At 38.5% G+C, this 14,619-nt stretch overlaps 1 protein-coding gene across 11 annotated transcripts in view; it reads right to left on the minus strand.

Annotated features, from left to right (window-relative positions):
* nfasca (neurofascin homolog (chicken) a) overlaps nt 1-14,619 on the minus strand; it is an 87,216-nt gene that overhangs the window by 12,163 nt on the left and 60,434 nt on the right. For 7 of the 11 annotated variants that reach the window (XR_009924667.1, XR_009924666.1, XM_062412236.1 and 4 more), the window contains 10 exons: nt 13,634-13,856; nt 13,315-13,430; nt 12,927-13,137; nt 12,398-12,520; nt 11,856-12,029; nt 10,202-10,228; nt 7,111-7,380; nt 6,324-6,446; nt 1,370-1,519; nt 155-283 (listed from right to left, as the gene is read on the minus strand). Coding sequence is in view for 9 of the 11 variants with exons in the window: in XM_062412236.1 (XP_062268220.1) it covers nt 155-283; nt 1,370-1,519; nt 6,324-6,446; nt 7,111-7,380; nt 10,202-10,228; nt 11,856-12,029; nt 12,398-12,520; nt 12,927-13,137; nt 13,315-13,430; nt 13,634-13,856 (1,546 nt within the window). In the remaining 2 variants the exon portion in view is untranslated. The remainder of the gene's footprint in view (nt 1-154; nt 284-1,369; nt 1,520-6,323; nt 6,447-7,110; nt 7,381-10,201; nt 10,229-11,855; nt 12,030-12,397; nt 12,521-12,926; nt 13,138-13,314; nt 13,431-13,633; nt 13,857-14,619) is intronic. The other 4 variants (XM_062412285.1, XM_062412278.1, XM_062412270.1 and 1 more) reach the window with 2 other exon arrangements.

Below are 14,619 nucleotides of genomic sequence, written 5' to 3' on the forward strand. Positions count from 1 at the left end.
TCACAAAAACTAAATAAACCACATACGCTACAACTTAAAAAGTCAGGAGTCTATGCTGAAAATCCTTTTGTTTATTTTTTTAATTCTATGTTAAATGTAAGGAATATATGAATAATCCTATTACTGGTATCAAAGCCCCAGTGTCAGGTCTCACCTGGATATTTGCCACCACGACTCCTTTTGATGAAGCAGACGATGAGGAGGATCAATATGATGAGGGCAATAGCACACATCAAGCCTATGAACCAACCCTGAGTGGCGATGTCTACCTGGTCTATGTAAGCTGGAGACATACATTAAGCACATACACAGGGTGGGGCAGAGGGAGAGGGAAGAGTTGCAACACAGTGAGTCATTCTCAGGGCCATAATGAATCAGAGCAAACAAACAAGACAATCAATTCACATTGCAAAGCATTCAACTCAGAACCAGCATTTCCCCCAGCTCATATCCAAGATTCAGTTGTACACAGAATCTCATCCATAAAAATAAGGCACATATCTTCTGAAAGATGATTGTTACTCTCAAGACAAGGTTTCAGTCCAACATAAATAATGCAAATACTTTGAATGGATTAGAATAAAATAAAGGCAAAGGTATTTGCAGCAGCATTTGTAACAATGTACAGATTCTTGTCAACACTGTTGTCACAATCATAAGTCTCATATGGCAGATCAGACCAAGCAGTTGTGGTGATGGCCATGGGGTCACCTTCAGCTCCAGTAGAACTGATGATTGTTGTTAACCTATCATATCCAGCAGTAGGTGGTGGCTGGGAACAGCTATTTGTACATGTTAACAGCTTGTAACTAGCCTGACAACTATTAAACAAAGTAACAATGCAAAACACACTTTATTCAGGGGAACCAACTAGCAGACTAAGATCTATAATTTCTTATGTAATGTAAGGGATGTAATGACAGGACACATATTATGTTTCCCTCCATGTGTGTTTTGTAGATATGATATAGTTAATTGTGACATTTGGATTATAATGTTATATTGATATTACACAGACAGTAGATGAGCAGTAGTGTTTGCTGTCTCAAGATGAAGATCTTGATGCATTAAATATACTTTTTCTACCTATTATGTGCAAACAAATATAAGAACTTACACTAGACGTGTATTTCCTTGACATGTTAACAACATTCTTATAGATAAAGCTCATAAACACAAACAAGTTAAAGTTGGTGGTACCCACATACAGAAGAGAGAAATGCCTTCTCGTAATAGACTGAAGTTTACTTTGGGAAGAACATGCATGTTGAAAAATTACAAAACCTTAAGAAGTCACCAAGCTTTTACTCAGTTGACAGTAGCCCACCTGGCAGGAACGCTGGTTCCACCTAGCCTGGTGTGGTCTCACCTGCTTGGGTCTTAAAGGTGAAATAATTGCTGCTGATGCTGTTGAATTCATGGGAGTAAACCCTCAGACGGTACGTGGCACCTGCGATCAGATCCGCCACTCTAATGGGGGGCTGTTGATTCACTCGTACTGTTTTCTCCGTCTTGTTGCCTTGGAGACACAAGAAAGAGGCCGATCACACTCCGGGGGGTGTGGCCTTCATACCACAATTATGCCTGTGTTTTCTAGTTAAGATCACAGCATCACAATGTTTTGAAGGGAGATTTTTTTCTCTGAGTGATAGCAGGGTTGGTGATATGAATTGAGACTGATAACAATGCAGTGCCCAACCTCATCATTATGATTTATTTACCTATTTATAGTGCAGAAGCAAACATATGTTACTATTGAAAACTTACACCTAACGGATGAGAAGCAAAACTTTGAAGCTCAATTCAGCTGACATTCAGGATCATTCTCCTCTTTTATGGCTCGGAGACTATATTTAGTGACTAACTCTCCCCAGAAATGTCATCTAAGAAATGGAGCAAAGGCGAAGATAAGCACAAGGAGCAGATCTTCCTGGCAAAACCACCACTTTGGTGTTCAAACATGCACACTTCTAGAATGTCTTGGGAATGGGCAGGTCTGCATCATGTTTGAACGAGATAGAATTGATAGATTTTGACTGCAGCAGAATTTCCTTGTGTAACATCAGGGGCTAAAGTGGCAAAGCATTGTTCGTCTCAATTAATCACACAGTGACTACTTCCCGCATCTTTCCTGCAAATAGACATGTTGGTCATGGCATGGCCAAGCTATGAGCATGACCCTGAGATGAGAGAAGAAGGCAGCACTGGGTGGTGACATCATGCACCATGCTTTCAACCATTTAACAACACTGAAGTCAACCAACTGTTTTCATTCCAATGCCATGCTATTAACAACCAGTCTTCAAACCCACCAAACAAAATGCCAATGGTTGAAATAAGCGAAGAACCTCTTTTTCAATAATTAGTAAATGAAGTACTATGAAAATGGCCATGGCTGATATTTAGTATTGTTATAGTGATTTTTATGTTTTCAGGTCAATGCAGAGAAGAAAGCAGCCCAGGGAGCTGAAAGCACTGCATCTTAAGAAAACACAGGCAAATAGACACAACACAGGCAAATTCAACGTCATCAGTCTGACAACGTGTACTGCAATCAACTCAACCATATACAGAAAAAAACTACAAATACAGATGACTAAAGTGTCTCCAGGACGAGACACAAAAAAGAGACAAAATTATGGTTCAATTGTAAATAACACATGCAAAGTCCTCAAAGGATTAGTGTTTAGGATTGAGTGGTGAAGTTGTAAAGTTCAAGGGCAACTGAATGGTGATGAACAAAGGACTCAGCTTCCAGTGCCTCCAGTTTACAGCTAATTAGCCAAAAGACAAAAACAACTATTGATGTTATCACAATCGCAACCTTGTTAAGCAAATAAGGGTTTAACTAATCAAAATACACTAATTTGTGTATTTGTGAAAAGTTTTTTATAGTTTGATTGCCGGCTCCTCAATTAACTCGATCTACAAGTTTTTTGTATGCTGATAAATCTTTATCAATACTTGATAAGGACAGCCCTCCCTAAAATGTGAAAGGAGGGAATTGTAGGTACACTGAACTAAGTCCTTGTCACCAGCAGTTATTGTGTGTGTGTGTGTGTGTGTGTGTGTGTGTGTGTGTGTCCTTGGTAATTGTAATAATAATAATTAACTATTGAATCATTAATGTTTTCAGGCAATTAAGCATTCTGCTTGCCTATAGAAGTTGAGGGTTAACTTACTTGTGAAACTAAAAGTAATCAAACAATTCATTATAATAATGGCTGCAGCACAATGCCCAATTTTTTATAAAATGTATTCCAAACTTTAAGAACTTTTTTCTGACGTTTTCAAAAAAGTTGCTGTATTTTTGCATTTTCACATTAATTATTTATCAACATCCATTTTTTCCAGTAAAATTAACTAAATAAGTTGGAGAGGTGAAATGACTTCCCGAATTGTTGCAACTCAATAGTAGTTTCAAGGGTAGGTTGGTTTGCATCTTTATGTAGAGAAGAGTCTATCAGTTTTGTTTGAAGATGTGGGTATTTTGAAGTGTTATTTATTTCAATAAAACTGAAAGAGGTTTGAGGATTTTTTGTCATGTGCAAAAATAAACAAATTATTAGTGCAATTTTTGGTGCAGTCAGTTATAGTAAATATATTCTAAACACTTTAGAAGTATAGAAAACATGCACATTGTTGCATTGTTTCTTTGTTGTTACTGCTCTTGTGATTAATCTTGTGAATACTAAAGAAGACTATTGTCTCTGTGTTAAAATAAATCTCTCTGTTTGTTTGAGTGCGGGGGTATTAAAATAAATTGGTAAGTAGGTCAGAGATGTGCTCCTAGATTATTTTTTTGTTTTAGAACATTCTTTTATAAAATAATTATGAGAAGTTCCTTTTTTTCTAACTTGAGCCCCTGCCCCACAAAATGTCTGTGCATGTCCCTGCCTTCAGGTCACATCTTACATGAAAGTCCATTGTTTGGTTTGTCTGTTCTGGGGTACTAGGTGATTACAAGGTGTATTTTTATCTTGTGTAAACCAGTAGTTGATCGCGGATCTTTGCTAAATCAGATACCAATTTATGTCCAACATTCAACATACACAACTGATTCAGTAAGTTACATATTTAGGTCATTCCTTGTTTACTGTTAGCTCTATAGCTTTGAGCAAAGCAAGATATCTGTGAATACATTTTGAAAAATTCTCCTTGTCTAACCACATTGTGTACTTAAAAACCCTAACCCTAAAAAAAGAGTACAAAATAAAAAATGGGCCTCACCCCTGGATCTGCCCCTGATGTCAAGAGTCAAATGTCAGAGCGAAAGAAGGAAGGATGTATTCTAGAGTGATATGTACTTTTTCTTGAACATATGAAGATGACTTAGAGTGAACATGAAGGAAATTAAATGTCAATAGGTATTAACATACTTACATATTTAAATTTAGGAGGATATATTTACTAAATAATTGAGAATTAAAAAATGACGGAAAGTCTAAAACATTTAGACTGTTTCAAATAGAAGCTTTTCAGAGTTGATAAAAAATAAATTGTGCTTTCAGTGTTCATGAATTTCTTGGATGATATTATGACCAAATGCTAACATAGTAATAGTAAAGCACAACTAATATGGGTGTTATGTTCCCCGATTATTAATGGTTAAAAAGTGGCTACAATTTTTGTCTGGGAAAGGCATCGGTTACACAAATCTACAGTCAGGAAGAAAGAGGAAAAATGAAGGGGTTAAGATGGGAAGTGGTGGTGGTGAGGAGGGTGATGGCAATGGCTCACTGCTCCTCTTTTTTGAGTCAAAGCCTTTAGATTTGACTTTCAATAACAAGGGATGGGTGGGAGGGATGGAGACTATAAGTTCAGTCCTATCACCCCCCCCCCCCGTACCCGTTCTCTTTCTATAAACATTCAGACATCATTAAGAATTTCAGCCACTGCCCAAGTACATAAATAACACTCCCTTCGTTCTTTCGGTCCTTAATGTTAACTCATTGAGTGTTGAATTGTTAGAAATGGCCAGAGACTCTAAAGGCCGTGGGTTGTTCAATCTCAACCAGTAAAGAAGGGAGGAGGTGTTTTAAATAAACTGACTTCAAAATAAATACCCAATCCAAAAAAAGAGAAAGTGATTATAGAAGCATGAAGATGCTACTCAAACAATTCAGCAATTGCAATCCCAACAGCCCACTGACAGTGCTGATAAAACCAGAGCAATTCAAAGACAGGCAGCATGAAAGGAAACTATTGTGATGGTGGTCTACACAGGAAGTAGAGAAATGATGATGATTAACCAAAAGTGACAGAAAGAGTGCAAGAAAGACACAGATACACAGACTCCAGTATATTTCACTTTTAAAGTTCAAACTGAGAAATGAATCATTAACTGCCAATATCACATCCTCAAGTAAAAAGCTGATAAAAAACAACAGGCCAATGTGACAGCAGTTACTGCTACAGTTAAAGAGATCTTCAAATATAATAGAAGAGTTGTAAAAACATATTTAATATTTAAAAAAAATCTTTTGTCATTCTCTTTCTCTTGCATTCTATTTGTCCTACTCTTGCTCTGTTGCTCTGTGAGTATGACAGGAACAAGGACACATTTCATTTCACAAAAACCCTTTAGAGGGAGGTTTGGGGGGTTAAGGCTAAGACCCTAACATTAAGGAGGAATCAAAGTCTGTATGAAAAATGTTTGTATAAATAACTGGAGCAGAATCGTTCTTTAACTTTTCTGTAAGGGGACCTATGATCATGTCAATAATGATCAAATGCTGGTAAAAGGACTGAATATGATCAGAGATGCAGAAAAAGGGAAATCTAATGTGAATTTCATAAATAAAGATGGACCGAGCATTATTCAACCAGTGATGTTTAAGAGAATGTTCTCGAGTCTTCTGTGAAACACCCTAAACAAATTTTTAGATTGGAAGTGACAACATATAACATGAGCTCTTACAAGCATTGGAATCTTGTTAGTTTTTTGAATTTGTGGATAAAATGTTTGCAAGTAATTGTCAATTCCCTCTGCAAACAGTGATGATTGCTATAAACTATAGCAGATGGAAACTAAAATTGTTCGAATAAAATGTAATTCAATTATTTGTCATTTCAATAATTGTTTACCAAAAATATTGACTAGTGCAACTTTTAAATTAAAGCTGGTTTTAATTTAATAAATGATGGCTCATTTTTTTAATTTTGCCTACTGGCTGAAAAAAAAAGTTTGCTCCTACTCTTTTTACTCTTTGCAAAAATATTGTATCTCCACTGATATATCACTACTATAGTTTTGGTTTACTCATTAATAAGTTCAGTGCTAGGTGTTGATAGCTCAAGGTGGGCTTGGTCTGGTCTCTTACTGTCCAGTGTGAACTCTAGCACAAACTCGCTGCTGCCGGCGGGGAAGTTGTGTCTCCAGCTGACGTTAGCGTAGTTACTGTTAGGCTCCACCGTCAGATCCCAGATCTGCCGCCCCGGGGCCACTACACAAGGGGTGACGGGGGGTAAAGGGTTAAAGGTCAAAAGCAGGGGGTAAAGAGGGCACAGTTACAACAGCGTCACACAGAGCTCCAATTAGAACTATGCATGGTACTATCTCTAAGGGAATGGTTGTTTAGGTTAGGATTCATGCTGAACATAGTCCTCTCAAGCCCCAAGTAGAAATGTTCATGGACAGAAAATTCACCCACAGTAAAGTTCCAGAGGATTTTTCAATTCATGAAAGGTGTAATTGCAATATTTACTTTTAATTTCTATTGAATTCCAAAGCTATTTAAACCTAAAAACTAGAATAAAATGGCGAACTGAACTTGAAATATGTAGCTCTCCTAACTACAAAGTGTAAAGGGTATACTATCCAAGAGCGTAAAAATCATCAATGTCCATTTAATGCAAAATACATTTGGGATCTCAGTCCAAGACTCAGAGGATAGTTGCTGGCTACATCCCAATATTCTGAAGTAATTCCCCACTGTTTGTGCAGTAGGTACAGAACAGCTTATCGGAACGCAGCCCTAATGTAGTTTCCTGATTTCGTCAGTTGGGAGAATGCAATTCTCTTATGATATTCATAAATCAAATTGCCATTCAAGATCAACTTAAACACAACAAAGACGGTTAAAACCACAATAGTGCAACAGCATGTACCCAACACATTCTGATCGGTACGCCTGGTGGTGACTAGCACAGGAGGTGTGATGGTGGTTGTTGCCTCAGTTGCAGTGGTGGTGGTAGTAGGAGTTGTTGTAGTAGACGTAGTAGTAGAAGGAGAAGTTGTAGCTTTAGGAGTGGTAGTAGTTGAGGTGCTAATGGCTGTAGGAGCGATGGTCGTAGGAGCCATGGTAGTAGGAGGAAGAGAAGCGAGAGGAGGAGGAGTGGGAGTGAAAGTTGAAGCCACAGAGGTGTCTATAAGGTTGACTACAAGGGAGGAGGTGGGAGAGAGCAGAGGGTTAAACAAGCCATAGGATTATCAAACAGGCAGACACACACTGACACACACACACTGAAACACACGCACTGACACACATAGGAGAAAGTCAAGGAAGCACAGAGATGAAACATAGTTCCATGATTTCCCCACGGGCTGCACTTAATCATCCTGCCCATCATTTCACACAACATACATCACACACACTGGAATCATCATCAGTCAGGAACTGATTTCAGTTTTCACTCAAGTGTCTTTCACTTCATCTCTATTGGGATAAGCTAAATATTGCCTAGTCCCTGTGCTGCACACACACTTAGAGGACACTGCCACCAAGAGGACAAATGATAATATTACACATCTGTCCCAATTTCTCTTTGAAGAGAATGCAAATGATTAAAGCATTAAGAATACATATTATAGAGCTCATATCACCTTAATATTCCAAAAGATCTCCTTGCTCCCTAAATAGAGGAGTAGAACAGGAGGTAGAGCCTTAAGCTCCCAGGCCAAAGACTATACTTTTTTTCGTGTCATTGCATTTAAGTGGCACTCAAATAAGTACCATTCTGTACTACTCTTAATGTAACAATCGGCTATTGATGAGCAACAGAAAAATGACATAAATTATGGAAGAATATCCCCTGGTGGCATCATTTGGTGTTAACTCTTTGATGCTGATGCCATTTGGAGTGAGTGCCCTTCAGACTTGAAGGGCGAAAATGCAGTTAAGTAAAGTGCAATACAATGTTGTTTGTAGTAAATGACTTAAGAGACACCTCCGGCTCGTAAACAGCACATCATTTTCCAATGATTTCCAATTGAAAAAATGTTCACCTTTGCAGTACCTTGAAGCTGAGGTCATTTTCAGTACACCTTACCTTATTCTAAGTGAGTATAACTGACTCAGTTAACAAATGATGGATAAAGATGGCAGAGTGATATGAGTGTTCAAAAAGCTCTGAAGCAAGACAATCAAGCTGTGAGCTTGAGTGAGCAACCAAGCCGAATTTTGTTTGTCTGTCCTCCATGGCACACTCACCAAGGCCGCGAGATTCATCAAAAATGTTTCCAAGGTCTTTCCATTCTAGTGGAAGGAAGGGAATTTCCTTTCCACCCCACATCCATGCACACACGCACGCAAAAACACATGCCAAAAACAGCAGCATTTTCATGACATTGTATCCAATGACAATGAGTGAAAAAAAACATTTAAACATATAGATGTTTAAATATGTATATATTGTATATAAATATGTTGCAACACCAGACTAACTTGTGTCTCATAGCAGACAGGATGGGTGATGCTGTGAGATTGAATCGTAAAAGTGCACCGTCACGGACTGGCTCAGAAATCAAAAGTTGAAAGTTAAGAAAAGAGCAAAAGACAATTGTGCAGTATCTCTCAGGGTGAACTATGAGGACCACTTAGTGAATAATGATACAAAACAATTTGAGGGTGTGAAGTATGTAATATACCCAGTGTGTTTACTGTTGCATACTGTAATTGAGCTCAATCAATGTATATCCCATTCACTAGAAAGGATTTAGAGAGTAACCTACAGCATTTAAAACCAATGATGACCTGAGCATGGTCAGTGGGCTTATTCAGTCTCTGACAGCACATGTTAGCAGACATACAGCAGTTTAACATAAAGAGGAGAGATGAGGAGAAGCTGATGAGAAAATAAAGCACAACAGTAGTTCAGTCCCAGAGTAAGAACACAGTCTGGTCTGTTCTAAGTTGGAGCTTTGACCTGTTCTCAATTTAATATAATAATCATAAATATGATGATTTCGGGTCTTTAAGAGTCAATTGACGGAATAATGAACACATTTACTTACAGGTTGGGTCACTTGTGATAAGTGATTATTATTATGTTTAATGTTTTCATTTAAGTTTAAACTAATTTAGATAGGAAGCAAACTACAAATAAATCACAAACTTAAATATTAGTTGCAGAGTTTGCATAGCTGGAGCTGTTGACAAGCAGCCGACATACTAATACTATAGCATTGCAGTATAACAACTGACTTTGAATGACTATGCCAAATCATATCTTAAACAGTTCATAGATCCTTATTATTCCCAGTAGATCACTTCACTTCCTAAATACAGGCTCACTTTTGGTTCCTAGAGTTTCTTAAGAGTCGAATGGGAGGTAGAGCCTCAAACTACCAGGCTTATCCCTTGTGGAAACAGCTTTCAAATTGGGTTTGGGAGGCGGACACCCTCCAACTTTTAGGTTAACTTTCCTCCTTGATAAAGCTAAAGTTATTCCTTGGGAGCAGGTGACCCCTGAACCTTCCGCAGTTATGCTGCTGATTGTTGTGATGTTCTCTTCTCTTAAAGTTTGATATCATTAATAACTTACTTGTCATTATGGGGTTGTGGTATTAACAACTGCTCTGCCACTCAATATAGTGTTTACAGGGATGGTAGATTCAAGCTTTAATTGTCCCAAGATTGACACTGGAGATTTAATAAACCTAACTTCTAAATGTGCTCCAGTATGTGTACATAAACAGATCTTATTGGTCAGACTCTATATATTAAAATGGTGTCTGTGTTAAGGTTCATTTGACTCAGAGGTGGAGGGTGAAATATTTAAACCCAAAGGGATCGACACAAATGCAACAGCTTTGCTGGTGTAAGCTGCAGGGGCTTCTAGATCTAAACGACACAATAGGGGGGTGAAATTGGACTGCACTGCTGCTGTGTTTAGATGGAAACACAGAGGTTGAGGGTGTGTGTGTAGGGGGGGGGGGGGGTGGACAAGCAAACACGCTGTGCTTCTCATTCCCCATTACCTAGACCTGTAGTATCAGTAAAATTATCTGCAAACAACAACAACAAAAGGGACGGGAGAGAAGGGAGAGGTGTCAGAGAGGACGGAAAGAGTCAACAAGAATGACTGGTAGGTCAATTCAACAGATTCTCTTGCTTTCCACTATCTAACAGTTTTTTTCAGTTTGTGTTTAATCTTTCTTTTCTGTACTACTCTTTGCCATTTAAAAACTGTTTCTCATGAAGTCTGCCCAGCATTACAGGGGACATAGTTTTTTCTGAAAGAATCAATTTCAAAGAACAATCACGTTCTATTTATTTAAGATCTACTGGAGTTGACTAGAGGTTAATTCAAATATGTCAGAGGTTGATTTCTCTAAACCATGAAGAATAAAATCAAAACTATATGGGTGGGCAGATACCACTTGAGACACCAGAAGGTCACTGGCTGATTTCAATCAGTGTGTGTATGTGTGTGTGTGTGTGAGAGAGAGAGAGAGAGAGAACGGGCGAGAGAGAGAAAGAGTGTTAAACACCGGCTCTTTCTCCTCTTCTCCATTTAATGTCATACACAAAGAGACCTGTGTTTGCTTAAGGGCTACAGTCCTTCTCACTTTCTGTTTATTTTTACATCTTCCTCTCTCACACACAGACACAGGCTCACCCATACATACGGCCTCCAGTGATTTACAAAACAAGACTCACAATGTATGCACACTTTCAAAGCAACCAAGTTCCAATGTAGGTATATGGTTAGACTTTGTCTGTTACAAGCTCACTGGTTTGTAACAGACAAACCAGTGAGTTGAACTCACTCTTGTATTCTATTATACTTCTGGCTAGCCTCATTAATATAAACAGCACCACTAGCATCCTCCAAAATTACCATGCAGTGGAGTCAACACTGTTGAATCAACAGTCAACACAATTTTAATTAAGCCTGAACCTTATTCATTTCTTTAAATGCAGAATTGCTGCATGTGATATCGTGTTCGTTTTAGTCAGATGTGCCTCATAATCGAATTACTTAAAGGGGACATATTATGAAAATCCATTTTTTGTAGTGCTTCTACACGTTAATTTGGGTATATGGCATGTCTACCGTCCCAAAAAGTGTGGAAAAAAACAACTCCCGCGATTTGTTGTGGTTCCTCTATGTCAGAAACGATACGCTAGAGTGCGTCGAATGGGATTACGACCGAAATAAACGTCATAATCACACCATGTCCATGTAGGGAGTCTCGCTACATGGCCTTGGAAGAGCGAGCTAACCGGGCTGGTGGAGCCCGGCTAGCGTTAGCTAGCTGCTGCTACCCGTCAGACATTTAAGTGGCCGCATAAACAAGGGACCCTGGGACACCTCTAGACGTTGACTCAACAGTGTGGAAGGAGCTGGGGCTCTCGCAGCCAGGCTCACCGGGGCTGAGGGGGGCGGGGCACTCAAAACAGTTCAATCTGAGGAGGGCTGTTTTAGACAGGGTAAAAAGGTGCTGTTTTAAAATGATCCTTGTGGTATTTTGACCAAAATATGTTACAGACAATTCATTAAGACCCCAAGGAACCGTATCAACTGTGGTAAAATGGGCATAATATGTCCCCTTTAAACCTCTGCAGCTTATAGGGATTTTGCAAACGTATATATGTATGTCATTTGATGAAAACACTCATTGGACTCACCCTCATTGGTGAAGTGTGGGGACTCCTCAGCGAAGACCTCTCCTGCTCCCACCTGTGTGAGCGCTGACAGTAAGAACTTATAGCGGGTAGATCGATCTGGCAGGTGGAGGGTGAAGTCTGTCATATTCGGAAGAAAAGTCTCCAGCTGTTGTCGACCAACCCTGGAGCCATTGACTAAACACACACACACACACACACACACACACACACACACACATAAACGCAATAAGTAAGCTTCTAGTTGTTGCCCATACTTTTTGTGAGATCTTTTGGATCTCCCGTTCATCTACCTCACTACTACATACTGCAGTTGTGTATGATGTAATAATAATAATGTTAGAAGCTTCAGCTTTATTTTCACTTCCAAATTAGCAGTCAATATAAAATACTAAAAGTGGTTAAATGAAGATCTGTTTGACCAATTCTCATGAGATATATTACGAATATGACAAATTCCCAAACCTAAGAAAAACTAATATTTAGAGTTTTTACATAAATTCCTCGCCACCATCAGTACTTGTATGAACATTGGAGCAGCCAACCTGTTTGATATTTGAGCTGATATCCAGTTAGAATGCCGTTTGGCTCCAAAGGTTTATCCCATTCCAAGTAGATAGTGTCAAAACTCTTCCTGTTGATCCTGAAGAACCTTGGAGCATCGGGGACTGTAAATGCATACATGTAAACATTTGTAAAGAGAAGAAACAACTGACACTACTGGCACTTTTACTGGCATTAATACTGACATGCTCTCTAGGTAAATAGACAACCAATTGGGTCAAAAGATATCTCAAATGTAAAGTCCTGTAAATGGTCCTGCGCTATTACATTAATGTACTAAAGACATACCAAGCGTTTGTGTGATTGTCACTGCCATACTGACTTCTGATGGTTTTAGTTATTCCCCTCCAGGTTTAATGGATGGAACAGGAATTTTCTGGCTAAAGTAACAAAGGTCTAAATATGGCAGAAGGCAGGATATCTACATACTGGATTCAAAATGTCCCTTGAGAAACCTATAGATATGTGATTTGTGATGGAATACACTGATTGAGCAGCTGCCATCCTCACCTCCCTCCTTAGTGGAGAACTCCACAGTGTTGCTGGGAGGGCCCTCAAAGCGGCTATTGGCCACAACCATCAAAATCTTATATTTAGAGTAGGGCACCAGGTCACTGAGGATGAAAGATGGCTCGGACGTGGTGCTGTAGATCCCTTTGGTCTTATTCTCCTTACTGACCATCAAACCTGGGACTATACTGGACTCACGCCAGTAATACAGCTGGGAGGGAGAAGAAGAAGAAAGGGGTTAACAGGATAAAGGTACAGAGGGGGTGAGGAGATTAAAACAAAAGAAACTTTTAGAAATAATGAAAGGAACAACAGAAGAAAATACCATGCAAAATTTTCTAGACAAACTCTGCAGTGCGTTTTATTACAAAAATGTAGCTCTTCTCACCTTGTACTCTTTGAACTCTCCCTGGACAGAGTTTGGGTCCACAGACTTCCAGTGGATGTTTGCTTTGGTGCTGTCGACCTTTGATACCCTAAAGTCAGTGATGGCATTTGTGGGCTCTGAACATAAAAAAATAAGAATGTTTCACATAATGTGTTAAAAGTCAGAAGGTTTGGTTCTGTTTGTGCTGAGGATTTTCTGCTGCACTAATAAAGTCTTAAAAATCAACCGCTATCATTAAAAGCTATTTGTATAAAAAAATAAATCGATGATGGTGTTGTGTGTCTATCAAAAATATTATATCTTGGGTATATCTACTTACTGTCCTCTCCAGAGTATCCAATGACCACATTAGACTCAGGTCCTTTGCCAAACTCATTTATGGCCTGGATTTTGATCTCATAAGGCACATAGGTTTCTGTGTTGTGGATGATATGTTTGGACCCCTCTGTGGTCACATTACTCCACTCTTCCCCCACATCCTTCCGTCTCCACCACACGTTGTATTGTAGATTTGGACCATTTCTCTCCAGATCAAGCAGTGGCTGAAGGAAAGACAAATCTCACTGTGACAACAAATTGATTGAAGAGCAGATGCTGCTGTGGTATTTAATAATATAATAAGAGAGGTTGACTTTGAATGGCAACAATAAAAGTTTGAACCTCCTTAAAGTTTCCGTTTTGTACAGTTTATTAGTACTAATACTTTCCTGCAGTGTGAATCTGCAAGTTTAACTGGAAGGGAAATTTTGATGATCTTACAAATATATATTTTTTTCGGGCCATAAACTGTACATAGAGATGAACGACATAACAGGTTCCAAAAGTGAAGCCAAAACATCTTGATTGCCCCTTGATGGTTGGTCGCAGTATAGATCATAATCCCAGCCCCCTCCATGTTATTGGATGGGAAACGTACCAAACTAAGAAATCAAAGTCAAATATATTTTTCCAAATTTAGTTTCTGTGATTACACCTTGATGCACGTTCAAGTGTTCAAGTTTCATTTTTAATTAATATTTATGTATATTATTGATGCTATTAAAATGCTAGACTGCTGAGATTGTGATTGGTCAAGCACACAATATTTGCATTCATAACAAATTTATTTAAAGTCAATCATCTTTTATAAATTTCATATCGGGCCATAAATAAGTGTATGAATATGAAGTTTTACTTTTGTTTGTGTGTTTTCTCCAGGTACTTCAGCTTCCACTAACAGTCTTAAGTCATGCAGATAAATTTAATTATTTTTAAAGACTAAATTGCCCATTGACAAATGATCTGTATTTTTATAATGTTTTTTTT

The sequence above is a fragment of the Platichthys flesus genome, chromosome 2 (genome assembly GCF_949316205.1).
Source record: "Platichthys flesus chromosome 2, fPlaFle2.1, whole genome shotgun sequence".
NCBI classification, from domain to species: domain Eukaryota; kingdom Metazoa; phylum Chordata; class Actinopteri; order Pleuronectiformes; family Pleuronectidae; genus Platichthys; species Platichthys flesus.